At 49.7% G+C, this 15,248-nt stretch overlaps 4 protein-coding genes across 4 annotated transcripts; 3 read left to right on the top strand and 1 right to left on the bottom strand.

Moving 5' to 3' along the window:
- Positions 1-5,124: 5,124 nt before the first annotated feature.
- Positions 5,125-6,801, top strand: Asppvi_002302 (GTP-binding protein Obg; the record flags this gene model as incomplete). The annotated part of the gene is made up of 1 exon (XM_043298292.1): positions 5,125-6,801. One exon carries the CDS (start codon positions 5,125-5,127, stop codon positions 6,799-6,801), a length of 1,677 nt encoding a protein of 558 aa, XP_043154227.1.
- A 479-nt stretch (positions 6,802-7,280) lies between these two features.
- On the top strand, positions 7,281-9,008 carry Asppvi_002301 (putative JmjC domain protein; the record flags this gene model as incomplete). Its single annotated transcript, XM_043298291.1, has 1 exon — positions 7,281-9,008. One exon carries the CDS (start codon positions 7,281-7,283, stop codon positions 9,006-9,008), a length of 1,728 nt encoding a protein of 575 aa, XP_043154226.1.
- Positions 9,009-9,215: 207 nt separating this feature from the next.
- On the bottom strand, positions 9,216-13,367 carry Asppvi_002300 (bifunctional urea carboxylase/allophanate hydrolase; the record flags this gene model as incomplete). The annotated part of the gene is made up of 9 exons (XM_043298290.1): positions 9,216-9,457; positions 9,519-9,922; positions 9,976-10,405; positions 10,458-10,608; positions 10,666-11,966; positions 12,029-12,749; positions 12,802-13,075; positions 13,126-13,245; positions 13,297-13,367. The coding sequence occupies 9 exons, from the start codon at positions 13,365-13,367 to the stop codon at positions 9,216-9,218; spliced, it is 3,714 nt and encodes a 1,237-aa protein (XP_043154225.1).
- Positions 13,368-13,806: 439 nt separating this feature from the next.
- On the top strand, positions 13,807-14,632 carry Asppvi_002299 (LamB/YcsF family protein; the record flags this gene model as incomplete). The annotated part of the gene is made up of 2 exons (XM_043298289.1): positions 13,807-13,857; positions 13,922-14,632. The coding sequence occupies 2 exons, from the start codon at positions 13,807-13,809 to the stop codon at positions 14,630-14,632; spliced, it is 762 nt and encodes a 253-aa protein (XP_043154224.1).
- Between the last annotated feature and the right edge of the window lie 616 nt (positions 14,633-15,248).

Genomic DNA, 15,248 nt, shown 5'->3' with positions numbered 1-15,248 from the left:
GCCTATGAGCTGAGCCTGAGGAGCAGCCCCTTGCTCGCCTTGCAGAATGTCAACCCAAAGATATACGGTGAGGACAAATCCTTGGACCAATCTACATACTCACGCGATCTGATCAACACAGCCACAACAGGTAGTAGCAATCTTCGCGAATGATTCTGTTCCACTGGACAGTTGATTCAAAGTTCCATCMTCATGCAAGGCAGCTTCGATTGTTTCTCTTGAAGCGGGGCACTGAAGTGCCCCGCGGTACATCAATGGTTGTACCTACCGTAGGTACCTCAGTATTTGATTGTTTACACACGGCTCAACGGCTGCCTAGCATTTTGTGATACGCTGGATCGGATCTATAACTCTACATTGTTGGCTCCCCATCAGCTCATGCTTACATCATTTGACATCAAAAGCAATGACAACTGTCCATCCCAAGCTTGACTCTTGTCGCTTCGGTGGACAAGGAAACGAAGGCACATCACCAGATGTCGTAAGATTAGGAGCGGACGCTCGGCTTTGGATTACAATGATGAGCATAGTGCTCATTTCATGTTTCATGCTGGAACTGGTACCCAAATATTATTGTCATACGATTAAGTCTACGAGTGAGATGAGACGCCTCAAACACGATCCTACCAGCTCTCAAGGAAATGACTTCTTCCTCGGAAGATAGGCTTGCCTGGTGGATCTCCACCTATGGTAAAATCGCTGCCACACCAGTCTGTCGGGTCCAGGGAGATCTTCCTGAGGTGACGTCGTTGCCAATCCGGACAAGAGAATTGTGCTTGGATTTGTTTTTCAAACATGCTTCTAGGGATACATTCTTTTAATACCGCTGTGATAGGTCATATTCATGAGAGAATACTTAACGGAGTAGAAGGCAAAAAGCGGTCTGTATGGGAATGTCGGAATCTTCGGTGGATATTGAGTGAGGAGACATGTCCCACTCTGATGGTGATTAGGTGCTATCCTTCCAGTCGTACCAGAACGGTCCCATTATGTATGGAATCCTTCTAGAACCAGGGCGAGGCAAGGACTATCCACTCCGTATCTACCTACGTAATGGTGGATGTCACAGCATAAATCATAATATCGCGATTCGCGTCTCGGCTCCGGTATCTAGTGTCCAGCCATGGTGAATAAGTGCATTCTTATCGAGGTCCGACAATTTAACAACTGATGCACCAATGTGCGGATGTGGCGGAGTTGAGTGGCTGGCTGTAAAATTTTCGAGTCTTCAAGGTACCTCAGCTCAGATTATCTACTCAAAGTATCGTGAGGTCGAGAATCATGTCGCGACCTTTTGAAGTCATCATGCTTTGGTTTGACAATGAAACCCACCCGGACCCTTGTAGCTTTTCACGATGAATTGGACTACTCAATTCAAGAAACGGATAGCCTCACATTTTGTAGCACCAACTTCTAGTTTATGCCTCATGGTGCCTCTACGTGTCACTGCGACAGAACAATGAGGCAATGATGATGCCTTCGATAATCGCTTGATAATCTCTGAATATTAGAAAGGTAAAACATTGAATTCTATCTAGGAAGATAGACCAGGGTACGATCCTACACAGCTGAAGTACAAAATTGGGCCCACCTTCTGTACATCCTACCTAACAACCGGACATGCTTCCCCGCACCAATCAGTCTCCTCAATTGGGCTCAAGCGGGTACATCCATGGATCTCGGTTTGACGTGAAACAGGAATCTGGGAATCTACATTCTAATTGGCTGGATGGAACCACTTTCTCAGACTCCAAGATTTCTCGGGACGTCGCAAAGTCAAAAGACAACCTAGCAGGGGGGAAGGGATAATCATCATACCATCATTAGCCCAATACAGGTCCTCGAAGCGAAAAGTACCTACGGTCCATGGTATTTTTGTTCCTCGTACATCTGGGAATCATACAATGGACATTCCGTCTCCCCACATCCCAAGGGGGATTGGTGTAGATGGTGGAGACTTTTGTCCATTACTGTTATCTGTTCGACTGCTCGGCTTGATAGAACTTGATACTTCTCGAAGTTAGAATGTCTGGGGAGCGCAGACTCAGTAATCATAACACCAGCATCTCTAGCTTGTCAACGACGTAATGGCTGCGAGGTTTCATTCCTCCAATCTCCATATACTATTGATTATCCCGTCCTTTCATCCCACGCTAGCCCCAGAACGCGAGACAGTCAAAACGACGGCTACGGCGGCAGAGACATGGTCAGGCAGCTCCTTCTACTCCATACAGTCAATAGATAGAACAACATGAGTGTCTCAGATGACCATTGTGGTAGTTGTCTCCATAGACTACAACAGGGCTAGGAATAATCCAAGCCAAACTGCATCCTGGATCGTGGAAGCGGTCAGCCACAAGCTCTCCAACTCAATTAACCCATTCTTCTAGAGAGTATTTCGTCTTTACCAAATTGGTCCATGCTATCGACAAGAAAAATTCGTACTCCGTACTTAGGTATGACTCGACCTGGAGACTTTGTACCGGCAGCGGAAAGTACAATCCGGTGCCGCGGTGATGGATAACATTCTCTGAGACTAGTACTACAGTTTAGTGCATTACCTAGTTTAGATCATCATGATAGTGGGCCTTGACCTTTTACTTTACAGGACCTCGTTTAATAATAATGATTTTCCAAATAAATAAAAGAATTCTCGATAGTCTAATCGACCTGTTGTCTTTTTGTCTCTGCCTAGGGCGGCAAAAGGTACAGTATTCCATTCCTCCGGCCCCCCTTCCTAGTTCCGCCCTGTTTTTAGGCCCTGTTTAGTCCAGCGACTATTTCACCTGCCATCGATCATGTGAGCTGCACCATGCCAGGATAATCAAGGACCTTCCGACCTCCCCTTTCCCGCGGTGTCAGGGCCGCTTTCCTATTGGATTAACGGAACTCCGTCCCAGGATGTCAATCAAGTTACCAGGTACATAGAGGTGGAATGGCTGCCTATTGGAAGCTTGAGTGCTCCATACTGAGAGATTTGAGCCTAAAACTTATCCCCGACAGACTACAGCGTTAGACAAGTTGTAGATAACTCAATGCCAGGAATTTGTGCGGGTTATGGAAGTCAACGTGTCGGACGCATAAAAAAGAATTATGGAGTCAGCCAAGTATCATGGATGGAAACATGGAATTATCGTTGAGGGCTTTTGGAAATGATGCGGGTCGGGTTGTAGATAGGTACCATCCTGGATGTCGAGACAGACTACAGAACGAGTTGTTGAAAGTTGATATCTCTAGGCTGAAAATCCGTTATGTCTTTGCTGCAAGGATGTCAGCTATAGTCATATTTCATTACAATCGACGTCACTGTGTGCCATTGGGTAGAGAATAAGCCTATGTATTAAACAACACTGCTAAGCTGTACCACTTCATCATCAGCAAGCCACGTCCATGTCTTCAGGTCTCCAGCAAAATGGTCAGCAGGTGAGAACGTGGTACTCCGTACGCCAGTGTCGCATAGCTGGCCGCAGTCATTGGTGGCATGAGCAGGAATCTTGGTTCGACTTTGCTTTTTTAAGATCCATAAGCAGCCACGTCGAGATGTCAATAGTGATCCTTCCTGATGCGGCTGCAACCAACATCAGCGCTGACACCACCTCGTCATCGATCACTGAGATCATGCGATGACAGGGATCGTCTCGTCAGCTTATCTGACAGGTTGACATAGGTTGATGCAGTCCCGACACTCCGGCTCCAATGGTTCTGGAAGTCCTGCATCGACAATCGCTACCGAACTCTTTGTGGCATTGACAACTAGTCCTTCAACGCGATTGCCGGAGGAAAATGCAGCCATATTACTTTGTGGATATAACTCTTGTGTGGCGTCTGCACTGCGATGCTGGTCGAGCACCACCTTGAAAGCAAGCATGGATTCATTAGGTCCCGGTTTTAGATAATTTCCACTTTCAAGCCAAAGACAGGCGAGCTTTGTTTCCGTTTATGGCTGTGGAGAACTGGGCAATAGAGTCCCAGTAGAGTGAGGCGAAAATGGTAGCCACTCTGCCTGATCCCCTTTGTCTCTCATCTCACCAGACGGACTCCGTACTCCGTGTATATCTCGAGCACTCAATTCAAAAATACTGTGTCTAGGCTCAATGTGGAAGTGATTCGAGACAACATTATTTCAAGGACAAGTCAAGTTCGAGACGCGTCATGCAAGTAGGAGCACTCTGAGTAAGCAACCTCTGTGATAGTGAAGCACAGACTGACATTGTGGGTGGCTCGGAAACACTGACAGCTCTAGCCTTGAGCCCGGTTGTTCGGAGTGCTGTGTCGATCCTCGCGTCCACCATCAACTAGCCAAAAGTACTTGGCATCACTGTTTCCACTTCCCCATCTTCAATCAGAATGGTTGGGGGATTTGCGAGGTAATCACGTACTTTTGTGTGCAAGGCTCCCTAGGTCCGGGGCAGCTAGGGTGAGCTAGACATGCATCTAGCCCTTGCAAGTTAGGACCATGGTTCTGGGCCCAGTAATAGACTCAGGTTCTTAGCAGCTTAGAATCCTAGGTCACATATTCAATTGATATCCGGGATTTTTTTTGTGACAGGCTCTAGCAGATCAGCAATTGATTGGTCCCATTGATCTGTCATCATCACATCTCGTCCGATTGGAGCTGTGTTGCCCCCAAGCTAGGCCCAAAGGTCGTATGCCAAGCAGTTGACATGTAGAATTTCGACGGAGTGTGACAAATCTGTTCCTATTTCAGCAAGCAATCAGGACGCAGGATAGCTGGTCTGATTGGATTTGTTCGTGATTTTGCGTTGAGCCACAATAATCATGACCAGGTACCTGGAGTTTTCATTTTCATGCTTGCGAACAGGGGTGCGAAATCAAATGCAAACTGCCTTGAGATTGAAGCCAGATGATTCCGGAGCGACGCTGCAAGGCACCAACTTCGTGTCTGACCTACACGTGATGATAATGGTTATCATCACGTGATATTATCGCAAGAATTGAGCTTCGAAAGAAGCTTCACTAACGACGTTTTGCGTCAGATTATCTCTGTTTTTGTTTCCGAGTGGAAATTCAGGAATGTCGCTGTCTTGCGCAAAATCAATGTCTGCGTCCTAGATCAGATTTCGTTCTTCAGGATGAACCACGCCGAGACTGCGATCTGAAATAATGACTTCAAGAACAAGTCTTTTGTTCTCGTTTCCTTCTGTCCTTCAACGAACCGCGCGACCACTAACCACAGAAATATCCTACTTAAGAGTCGCCTCAGTACATGGTAGATGGTACAGCAGCGACCGGGGCTCATCGCAACCGAAGGAGCGATCAATCACCGCTCAAGATGCTGAAAATTCGCCTGATCTTTCGCACCTGAATCCACCGCCTGACGATTATTCTCGGTTCATATTTCAGGACAAATGTCGCTCTACAATATATGCTGGGTCTGGTGGCAATGGATGTGTCTCATTCCTGCGTGAGAAGTACATCGAGGAAGGTCCACCAAACGGGGGCGACGGTGGAAGCGGCGGAAGCATCTATATCCAAGCTGTCGAGGGCATTACTAGCCTGCACAAACTTGCTCGTCGAGGAGTAATCAAAGCCGGAAGGGGCAAGAATGGACAAGGAAAGAGCAAAGGAGGCAGGCGAGGAGAGGATGTTTTGCTTCAAGTTCCCGTTGGGACAGTCGTGCGAGAGGTGGAGCGATACGACCCAGTGGCGGAGGAACTCAAGCGTCGAAAGGCGCCTGCAGTGGAGGTCGACGAGCTCGATGAGATTGGGCTGCCCTCAGTCCGTCATGATCGCTGGGTGCTCTACCCGGGCTCCAATCCTTCTGATTTCCTGACCACGGTCTTTCCAAGGAATCCTCCTCGAAGGCAGAATATTGCCGCTATGGAACCCAAAGCGCCCATATACCTCGACCTTTCAAAACCCATGGATAAGCCGATCTTGCTGGCCGCCGGAGGCGTCGGCGGTCTGGGCAATCCCCACTGGGTATCTCGTTCGATCACTCGGCCAAAGTTCGCCTCGAGGGGAGAGGCGGGTATGCGCCTGGAGGTTGAGTTTGAATTGAAGCTGCTTGCCGATGTTGGATTAGTGGGGAAGCCGAACGCCGGTAAAAGCACGCTTCTTCGTTCATTGACCAACAGCCGCACGCGTGTTGGAAATTGGGAGTTCACCACGCTCTCCCCCAGTATCGGGACTGTCGTTATCGATGACCACAAGGGAAGGCCGCTTGTTGAGGCCAAGGGAAAGGCAATGCGGACCAACTTCACCATAGCAGACATTCCAGGTCTGATAGAAGGCGCTCATCTCGACCGTGGTCTTGGATTGGGCTTTCTGCGACACATTGAGCGAGCGGGTATTCTAGCCTTCGTTGTAGATTTGAGTGCAGGAGACCCTGTGCAAGGCCTTCAAAATTTGTGGCACGAGCTTGCGGAATATGAACGGATACGTAACACCGACCCTGTCTTCGAAAGCGAAGATGAATGGCAACCGACTGGTGGTCTGCCTGAACTCACTTCGCAACATCCCGTGGACGACTTATCTTCTCCATGGAATTCTACAACGAATACCCCTGACAACACGAAAGGGCAGCTCCCTTCTCTTGAACTCCCACCTATTCACACAAAACCTTGGTTTGTCGTGGCTACGAAAGCCGACTTGCCAGAAACTCAGGACAGATTCAAGGCTCTGCGAGACTACGTCGCTGCCGTTCAAAATGGTGCGGTTGACCACCCAGGAGGATACCCAGATGGTTGGAAAGAGAAGGTCTGCGTCGTTCCCGTGAGCGCCATCAGAGGCGAGGGAGTCAGTCGAATTCCAAAGCTTGTGTTGGAGCTGCTAGACTGAGCCTATGTTGCATCTGATGGCATCTGGGAGGAGTTGAGGAAATGATGATTTTTGTACCATATGTAGAAAAATGGTTTATATGGTAGAAATCCTTCTCAGATATGTATATATAGATGTATGATTCACTAAAATGCATTCTTCTATTTGAGTTCACACTCCAGTTCCGCTACCTATTAGTGAAAATCAATGCTTTTGGTTTATTGAGGAACTGTTTTACATATCATGGCCTCCATTGGAAAGAGAGAAACAGACAGTAAACACTATTGTAGCAGGGTGATTCACTTCCACCGTACTCGCTTTGCAATGACGTCGCTTTCACCAATTAATCTGTGGAGTGAAGAGGAGAAAAAACACAGCGCGAAAAGCACAATTGCAGTAAGAACACCCTCAACCTACTTCTATCATCTCACTGATCTCTATTTCTCTTAGAACCGATAAGCTCTGACTTCATGACTCTCTAATCCTGCCTTGGTGCAGAGATGACGCATCTCACCTCCGTGATCGCCAACGCGCTGGCCGCCCTCACCAATCCAGATTCCCAAGATCCCATCCTCGAATGCTGCGACAACGATCTTGCTGCCCTACGCGAGCTTGTTTTGAAGAATACAGACCGTGCCCTCGAACTTGCCGACGCGAAACTACGCGTTTTCCCATTCAAAGATGTGAAGACTTGCTGGCGAAGACTCTACATGGACGCCAGCATTGCGAAGGTGTGCCTGGCTATTTGCAACAACTGTGGCTTCTCGTGCGACGGAACATCGGTAGACAACGATTCCAACGATTCTAGACTCGCAGGTGGCACTGAAAACACATCAAAGCTCGACCAAACCCCAAGCGAAAAGGAACAAGCCGAGTACAAACTGGACCCCGACGCGCCATGGCTCTTGTCGTCAATCCACACCCTCGACAATGCACTGATCATGACGGGCGCGCCCCTGCGCGAGAACCTGGTCGAATCGCTCTTCTCCGCTCTTCACCTCGCTACAAAAGCTCACGGCGAAGGGAAGACGGATCCGCGCTCCATTCCAGACCACCCCGGTGTGTCAGAAATCGACGGCAATGCCTTTAAACGCAGGAAGCTCTCCCCGCCGCTCTTTCCCCCCGATGCTGTGCCTGCGACGACCCTGAAACATCCTATTCCCCGGATCTCCGCGCCTTCCTTCGATGCCATCGAACACCATATCCAGCACGTCAGAACACCGCTGGTCATCACCGACGCGGTGGACCACTGGCCTGCGCTGTCGACCCGGCCATGGGCTTCACGCGACTACTGGTACKATCGCACCCTCGGCGGCCGCAGGCTCGTCCCCGTGGAGGTGGGCAGATCCTACACGGACGAAGGATGGGGCCAGCGACTCATGGAGTTTCGAGAATTCGTCGACAAATTTCTCTGGAGGGAAGAAGGCAAGACGTCTGGGGCTGCGAAGGAGCGCGAGGACGACCGCAACGATACAGGCGAAACAGGGTACATGGCGCAGCATGATCTGCTCTCCCAGATCCCGGCTCTCCGGAAAGACATCTGCATCCCCGATTACTGCTTCATCGAGCCTCCGGGTCCGGAGCCAGGAACGCCGGTCTACCTCAAGAAGCAGCGAGAGCGAGAAGAGAAACGGAAATCCAGGAATGCGTCTTCAGGCGGCAGCGAAACGCATACAAAGACGCACGAGCAGCAACAGCATGATCACGCAGCGTCCGATGACGAGTCCTCCGTCCTGGGAATCCCCAGCGACCCGATCATAAACACCTGGATTGGCCCCTCATGGACCATATCTCCTCTCCACCACGACCCATACAACAACATCTTGGTCCAGGTTGTCGGCGCAAAGTACATTCGACTCTACTCGCCTCATACGCCGGCCTCGCAGATCTATCCGAAGGGCATGGAGGCCGTCAATTCATCGTCCGGGTCCAATGCCTCGGCAGGCCTGTCTGATACCACCCAGCTGCAAGGGAAAGGCTCGGAAGCCAGGGTCGAGAAGCAAACTCAGCTCATCGACATGTCCAACACTTCTCAGGTGGACTTGGCAGCCATTGAGCTCTCCCCGGCTGAGTCCGAACAGTGGGATGCGATGTGGCCTGGGTTCTTGGAGGCTGAGTACGTCGAGACTGTGCTGAAGGAAGGGGAGTGCTTGTATATTCCAGTGGGATGGTGGCATTATGTCCGTGGCATCAAGGCTGGAATTAGCGTCAGTTTCTGGTGGGAATAGACGCTTCAGCGAGTCATTTCCATTTCTCTTTGATGATTGATGATGAGATACCATACCGACGAAACGACTGTTATTGCTATTTTCTAGAAGCTGAAGCTTAGACTTGGAGATCCAGAGTTTGTCTGCTGGTTACGGCATGCTACGTAGGTAGTTTACAGGTCATCTTGGGCCAAACCAAATGTGACAATATCATTATCGAATCTTCTTTCAGGTCTTCACTTTGCGCACAAGTAATAGTGGCTTACCAGCCTCGATCGGTTCTCCTGGTGGTGCCAAAACTTTCTCCACGGTGGCACCCGCTGCAGAAGGCTCGACTCGCACGGCAATTTCGAGTTTCATCGCTTCTAGTATGACCACAACCTGGTTCTCTTCAAGCTTGTCCCCTTGCTTGACCTCGACTTTCCAGACATTGGCATTCAAGGGGGCCTCGATTGCGATGACCTCGGGATCTGTGTCAAGGGACATACATGTTAAGCATCTACATCTTCGATGGTCCTTGGAATTGCCTACCTTGAAGTAAACTCTCGATTGTGTCCTGAGATATTCCCCTCTCGGCCTTTTCCTTCGCCCAGCGTTCGAGCAACTCTGCTTCGATTTTATCCATTTCAGCCTGCGCCCGACGCTGGCGTGCTCGGATGGCTGCTACTTCGTCGCGCGTTTCCTGCAAGAGTCGGTTGTGCTCCGCCATGTCGAAAACAACCTCCTCCCATTCATATTCGTATTGGCCGCTATTAAACAGCGCCAGCTGTTTTTCGTATTCCTCTTCGGAGACTTGGTAGAAGGTTATCTGGTCGAATTCTTCGAAGAGCCACGGTCGGTCGGCGCTGTAGCCTTTCTTCGAGCCCAAGATGTCGACGCCCGGTATGGTCATTCCGGTCAGTTGATATCCACCAGGCGAATCGACATTGTACAACCTGTTGATTGCGATCAATGTTTAAATACTTTAATATTCTTGAACAGTACTCACGCCATGCAGCTTCCACCCCATGATACTGAGCCGGCCGGAGTATATACTCTACTTGGATTCATTTTAGGGCAGTTCATGCGTTGACGAGGATCCACAGGGAGGGCGAGCGGAAGTGCAGTGAAGAATCCGACAGAGACAACCATCAGGCTAGCTGTCAGGAAGATGTTTTCGAACTCTTCCTTCGTGAAAGCGTTGTTTCTGGCTACAAATTCCATGTTATCTGGAAGGTACGAAGCGTACGGACGCTGTGTTTCCATGTAGCGCTGAATGGCATCCTTTTGTCTTTTACTCTCGAACGTGAGAGGAAGCCTGAACAGCCGACTCGGCATCTTTGCTTGACTAAGGTCTCCGAGTTTCGTCTCAAGGTCGCAGAGATAGCTGATTAGTTTTTGCTGAGAGAGTTTCATGCCGTCGTAGTACAGCATCAGCGCTGCGAAGAGTGAGTTAGTTATGAAGTCTGGTCTGCCCGTACAAGTTCTTACAATTTCCACATCCAACCGTTGAAATGAGCCCATTCGAGAACGTGATCTCTTTTCCTTCGTTGAGTGCCTTCTTTAGTGCAGTGACTCTGCAGCGATGGTTCAAGTCAAATGACCCGTGGCCATAGTCAATGAGGAGATAGTCGTCCCCTGCCTAAAGAAGTGATCGATCAGCTGGGACCCCAATGACCCAACGATAAGTCCACCATACCTGTCTGTAAGACACAAGGGGCTGCTTCCCTTGCTCTTCAATGCGATGCACCACGCCTTTGCCGCGAGTCGCGGCTGTATGCTCGGGAGGCATGCCTCTCAGCGGTTTCACGCCGTTGAACCCATGCCCTTGCTTGCAGCAATGGACCAGTTCGTCAACGAATCTCTCCATATCCCTCCGTGAATCCAGGGCATCAGCCAAAGACACTGCTCTGTATTTCAGGGTATCCCCCGCTTTCACCTGTCCCAATTTCCACAGATCTGCCTTTACGATCGTATGGCTGCTCACAAATCCTCCAAAGTCCGGGGCATCTTGTGGAAAGATAACGGGATCGTCGCCTGTCCAGTTGAGCGAGCCGATTGCGTATCCGTATTCTATCACATTAGAAGGGTGTGCGCCACCCTCTCCCCCGTCGGAGCGAGCCCACCGTGGTTTGGGACCGATGAGACGGATGCCTCCTCTTGCTGCATTGTGTGAAATCTTCCACTGAGTCTCAAACAGCATATCGATACTCTCAGGAATAAGATAGCCGTTATCATAGGGTCCTGGCATGGCTAGTAGCTCCCAGTGACTTGGGTAATCGGGGATGAGGTGTTCTGGTATACGGAGATCACTATTGACTTCCGGGATCACGCTTGTGATTGCGAGAAGGTCTCCCGATGAAAGCTGCCGACCTTGATAACCTCCAACTCCTACACCTGGAGATGTCGACTTTGACCCAAACCATTTGGGCACGTTGAGGAATCCACCAAAGACAGCGAGGTAAGCCCTGCAGCCGTTTCCCGAAGTTTTACCAATAGTCAGACGTTGACCAGCGGCTACCTTGACTCTGGACCACATTGGAACGGTATCTCCATCGAGTTTAGCTTCAATCGGCGCTCCACAAAGGGAGATGATTGCTGGTCCGAGGAAACGTAGATCTGGACCGCTCAGTGTAATCTCTAGGGCCTCGAGGCCGACGGGGTTATTGACAAGGGCATTCGCAATGCGGAAAGCTAGCGGGTCCATTGGCCCAGAATGACAAAACCCCCTTCCTATGGTCGGTCGACCAGGCCAGTCTTCGATGAGTGTATAGGCGCCACCCGAAATGACGTCGATTGCTGGAGGGGTGTACTGAAAATCGTCAAGAAATCTTGTCAATGTGTTGCCTGCAACAAAGGTCTCCTCTTCTAGAATCTTAACTAGGAAATCCAGATTGGTTGGAGGCCCGCAGATGCGTGATTTTCCTAGAATTTCCCTCATTCCCGTTATAGTCTGCTGTCTATCTAGAGAGTGGTACATGACCTTCGCGAGTAGGGGGTCTATACGTTTCKGTCAGCCTGGCCAAAGTACCCAAAAAGAGGATATTGTTCGTGGGATATACCGTAATTGGCGGATATCTTGATGCCTCGATAGACCCATGTATCGATCCTTGACCCTGGTATTTCCTTCCATTCGACGGTTTGCAAGGTTCCAGGACAAGGAGCGAAATCTTTGGTTGGATTTTCAGCATACACTCTTGCTTCAATAGCAGCGCCGAAAGGGGCTTCCACGGGTAAGCTTGCAAGGAAAGATGCTTCAACGCCCTTCTTCCCAGAAAGTTGGGCATCCGCCTGATCTAGCATGAGTTCAACCAAGTCAATGCGATAGCAGAGTTCAGTTATCCCGTGCTCAACCTGTAGGCGAGTGTTCATCTCAAGAAAGAAGAATGAGCCAGTTTCATCATCGACGAGATATTCAATCGTCCCTGCGGAACCATAGTTGATCGACTCAGCCAGACGAACAGCAGCCTCACCCAAGCTCTTTCGCAACCCTGGTTTTCTGGAGACGAAAGGGCTCGGACATTCTTCAATCACCTTCTGATGCCTTCGTTGTATCGAACATTCTCTTTCACCAATAAAAATCGCCTTACCGTCTCCGTTGCCAAACACCTGAACTTCTATGTGATGGCTCGATGGATAATAACGCTCAATGAACACGCCCGCGTTCTTGAATAATGCTTCACCTCGGGACTTGACGGTTGCGAAGGACTTACGTACTTCGGCCTCAGAATTGCATGTAAGCAAGCCCATTCCACCGCCACCAGCGGTGGCTTTCAGCATGACCTGCACCGTCAATTAGCCCCGCAAAAGTTCTCTCCTGTTTCACGATGCGTACTGGATACCCCAACTTCTGCGCCACCTTCGCAGCGTCATCTTCATTCTCGATCAGGCCAGGTGATCCCGGCACGATGGGAACTCCGGCCTTCGTCGCAAGTTCTCGCGCAGTATGCTTGAGGCCAAAAGCTTCGATGCTCTCAGGTGAGGGTCCTACAAATACTAGACCAGCGGCAGCCACAGCCCTCGCAAAATCTGCATTCTCAGATAAGAATCCATAACCTGGGATAATAGCATCCGCATTGTTCTGCTTTGCATTCTGAATAATTTGATCACTGGAGACTCCTGAGTTAGAGTAATCTTAAAAAGAGGAAAGCAGACTCACCCGTCGATATATGCTTTTGAGGCCGAACCAGAGAGGAGAACGGCGACATCTGCTAGATGAACATGGATAGATGCAGCGTCTGGCTCGGTATAGATCGCAATTGTACGAATATTCAGCTTCCTGGATCACAACGTCAGAGACAATCAGCAGCCTCAGCTTGCGTAACCATACTTTGCGGTCTTGATAATTCTGACAGCGATTTCGCCTCTGTTGGCAACGAGAAGAGTCTGTAAACAATCCATCGCGATGCAGAGCAGCAGCTAGCGATGCGACTTGGAGCAACATAACTTGGCCCCCCTCCGCTTAAGAGGATCATTATCTGCACTGAAGGATGAACTCCTCGGCGCTGTACTCCAATGAAAGAAAGTAACTTCTGGGGTCAATGCCAAATAACAAGGTATGATCCTCGTGGGGTTATGTCCGTGATCGCCGTTTGTTGGAGATTTGGAGAAAATGCGGAGAATCCGTCTATGCGGTCATGACTGATAAGCTGCGAACCCCTCAGTCCGAAGTTCCATTCAGCCGTGCGAGTTGAAAAGACCGAATTTTGGGGCATATCTATATTCTTGCCACTTGGTCATTGCTTGAATGACCGCTTTCCAAGCGTGTTCTGGAAGTTCATCCGTCGTTGAGGGACTTCACAGCTTTCCTAACTTCGTTCGGATTGCGATATAATGCACTATGGCGCCGATACAGCAGAAGGCACTTATCAATTGTGACATGGGGGAGGCTGTAATTATATACGCTCCCTGAGCTTGACACGCTCGCTATGGTTCGCATTATTGATGTCCCTTAGTACGGCAACTGGACCTGCGGTCCTGATCTCGAGCTCCTCCCCATGATCGATATCGCCAATATTGCCTGCGGATTCCATGGGGGTGATCCTCTCATTATGATGGAAACCGTGCGAAACTGCAAAGCTCACAATGTTAGAATCGGTGCTCATCCAGGGCTTCCAGACCTGCAAGGGTTCGGTCGTCGGGAGATGAAGCTCTCTCCAGAAGAGCTCACGGCAATCACAATCTACCAGGTTGGGGCTCTCCAAGGATTCCTGGACCGTGAAGGGGTTCCTCTGCACCATGTAAAGCCTCATGGGGTATTGTACGGTATGATGTGTCGGGACTATGAAGTTGCCAAGGCGGTTATGCTGGGAGTTCCAAAAGGTGTGCCGGTGTTTGGACTGGCAGGCACTCAGATGGAGAAAGCTGCCAACGACCTGGGGATCGAGTTCTGGGCTGAGCTATATGGCGATGTGAAATATGACTCAAACGGCATGCTTGTCATTGATCGGAAGAAGAAGCCCTGGAATCTCGCAGATGTTGAGAAACACGTCAGACAGCAGGTCGAAGAGCAGACAGTCACGGCGGTTGATGGGACTATTGTGCAACTGCCACTGAAAACGTACCCAGTCTCAATCTGCTGCCACTCTGACTCTCCTGGATGTGTTGACATCATCAGGACGACGAGAAAGGTAGCGGATGAATTCAATGCCAAACACGGGAGATGAAGGCTCTTCAGCATGTAAATAACCTGTTTCTCCATATTGGAATTGACGAGAATGAAGCAAGCAGCGAAGTCAGGAGGAGGTGGTAGACTGGTATACCTTAAGCACATCCCACCCCGAAACGGGCAGGGTGGCCGAAGAGCCAGCGTTCAGCATATCTGGTTTTTCTGAAGCTGTGGGTTATTCCTTGATCCCCAATACCTGCCATTGAATAGTATCACCCCGTGTTTACTTCATATTTGTCCTAAGCGAAGCCATCAAGTGAGAATTAGTTGGGTAGCGTCTATGTTTGCTACCCCGGGCTTTTAATAATAAGGGAAATGGCACCATATCGTAGCCTCCTGCTATGGACTCTATATCGTAAGACAACCTAACTAGAGCTCTACTGGGATTCCTAATTGACAATGGACAGCAATGTTAGTAATCCTTCCCGTTTGGCTGAATCACAAGTACCATCTGCGTCCAGCTTATCGGACGCCTACATTGCCAGCTGGTGAACAACTGATGATAGTGAATGCTTACATGTGTGGAGGTTTCCCTGTTTTTGATCTGCTGCTCTAAGCTTCATGTTCATTTCAGGCTATGCCGCAAGTCCAGCACCTCAGACTTGGATGTTGAA

This window comes from Aspergillus pseudoviridinutans (assembly GCF_018340605.1).
Source record: "Aspergillus pseudoviridinutans IFM 55266 DNA, scaffold_2, whole genome shotgun sequence".
NCBI lineage: Eukaryota > Fungi > Ascomycota > Eurotiomycetes > Eurotiales > Aspergillaceae > Aspergillus > Aspergillus pseudoviridinutans.
Note: the sequence above shows the minus strand (reverse complement) of the source record. Positions and strands in the feature narration are given on the sequence as shown.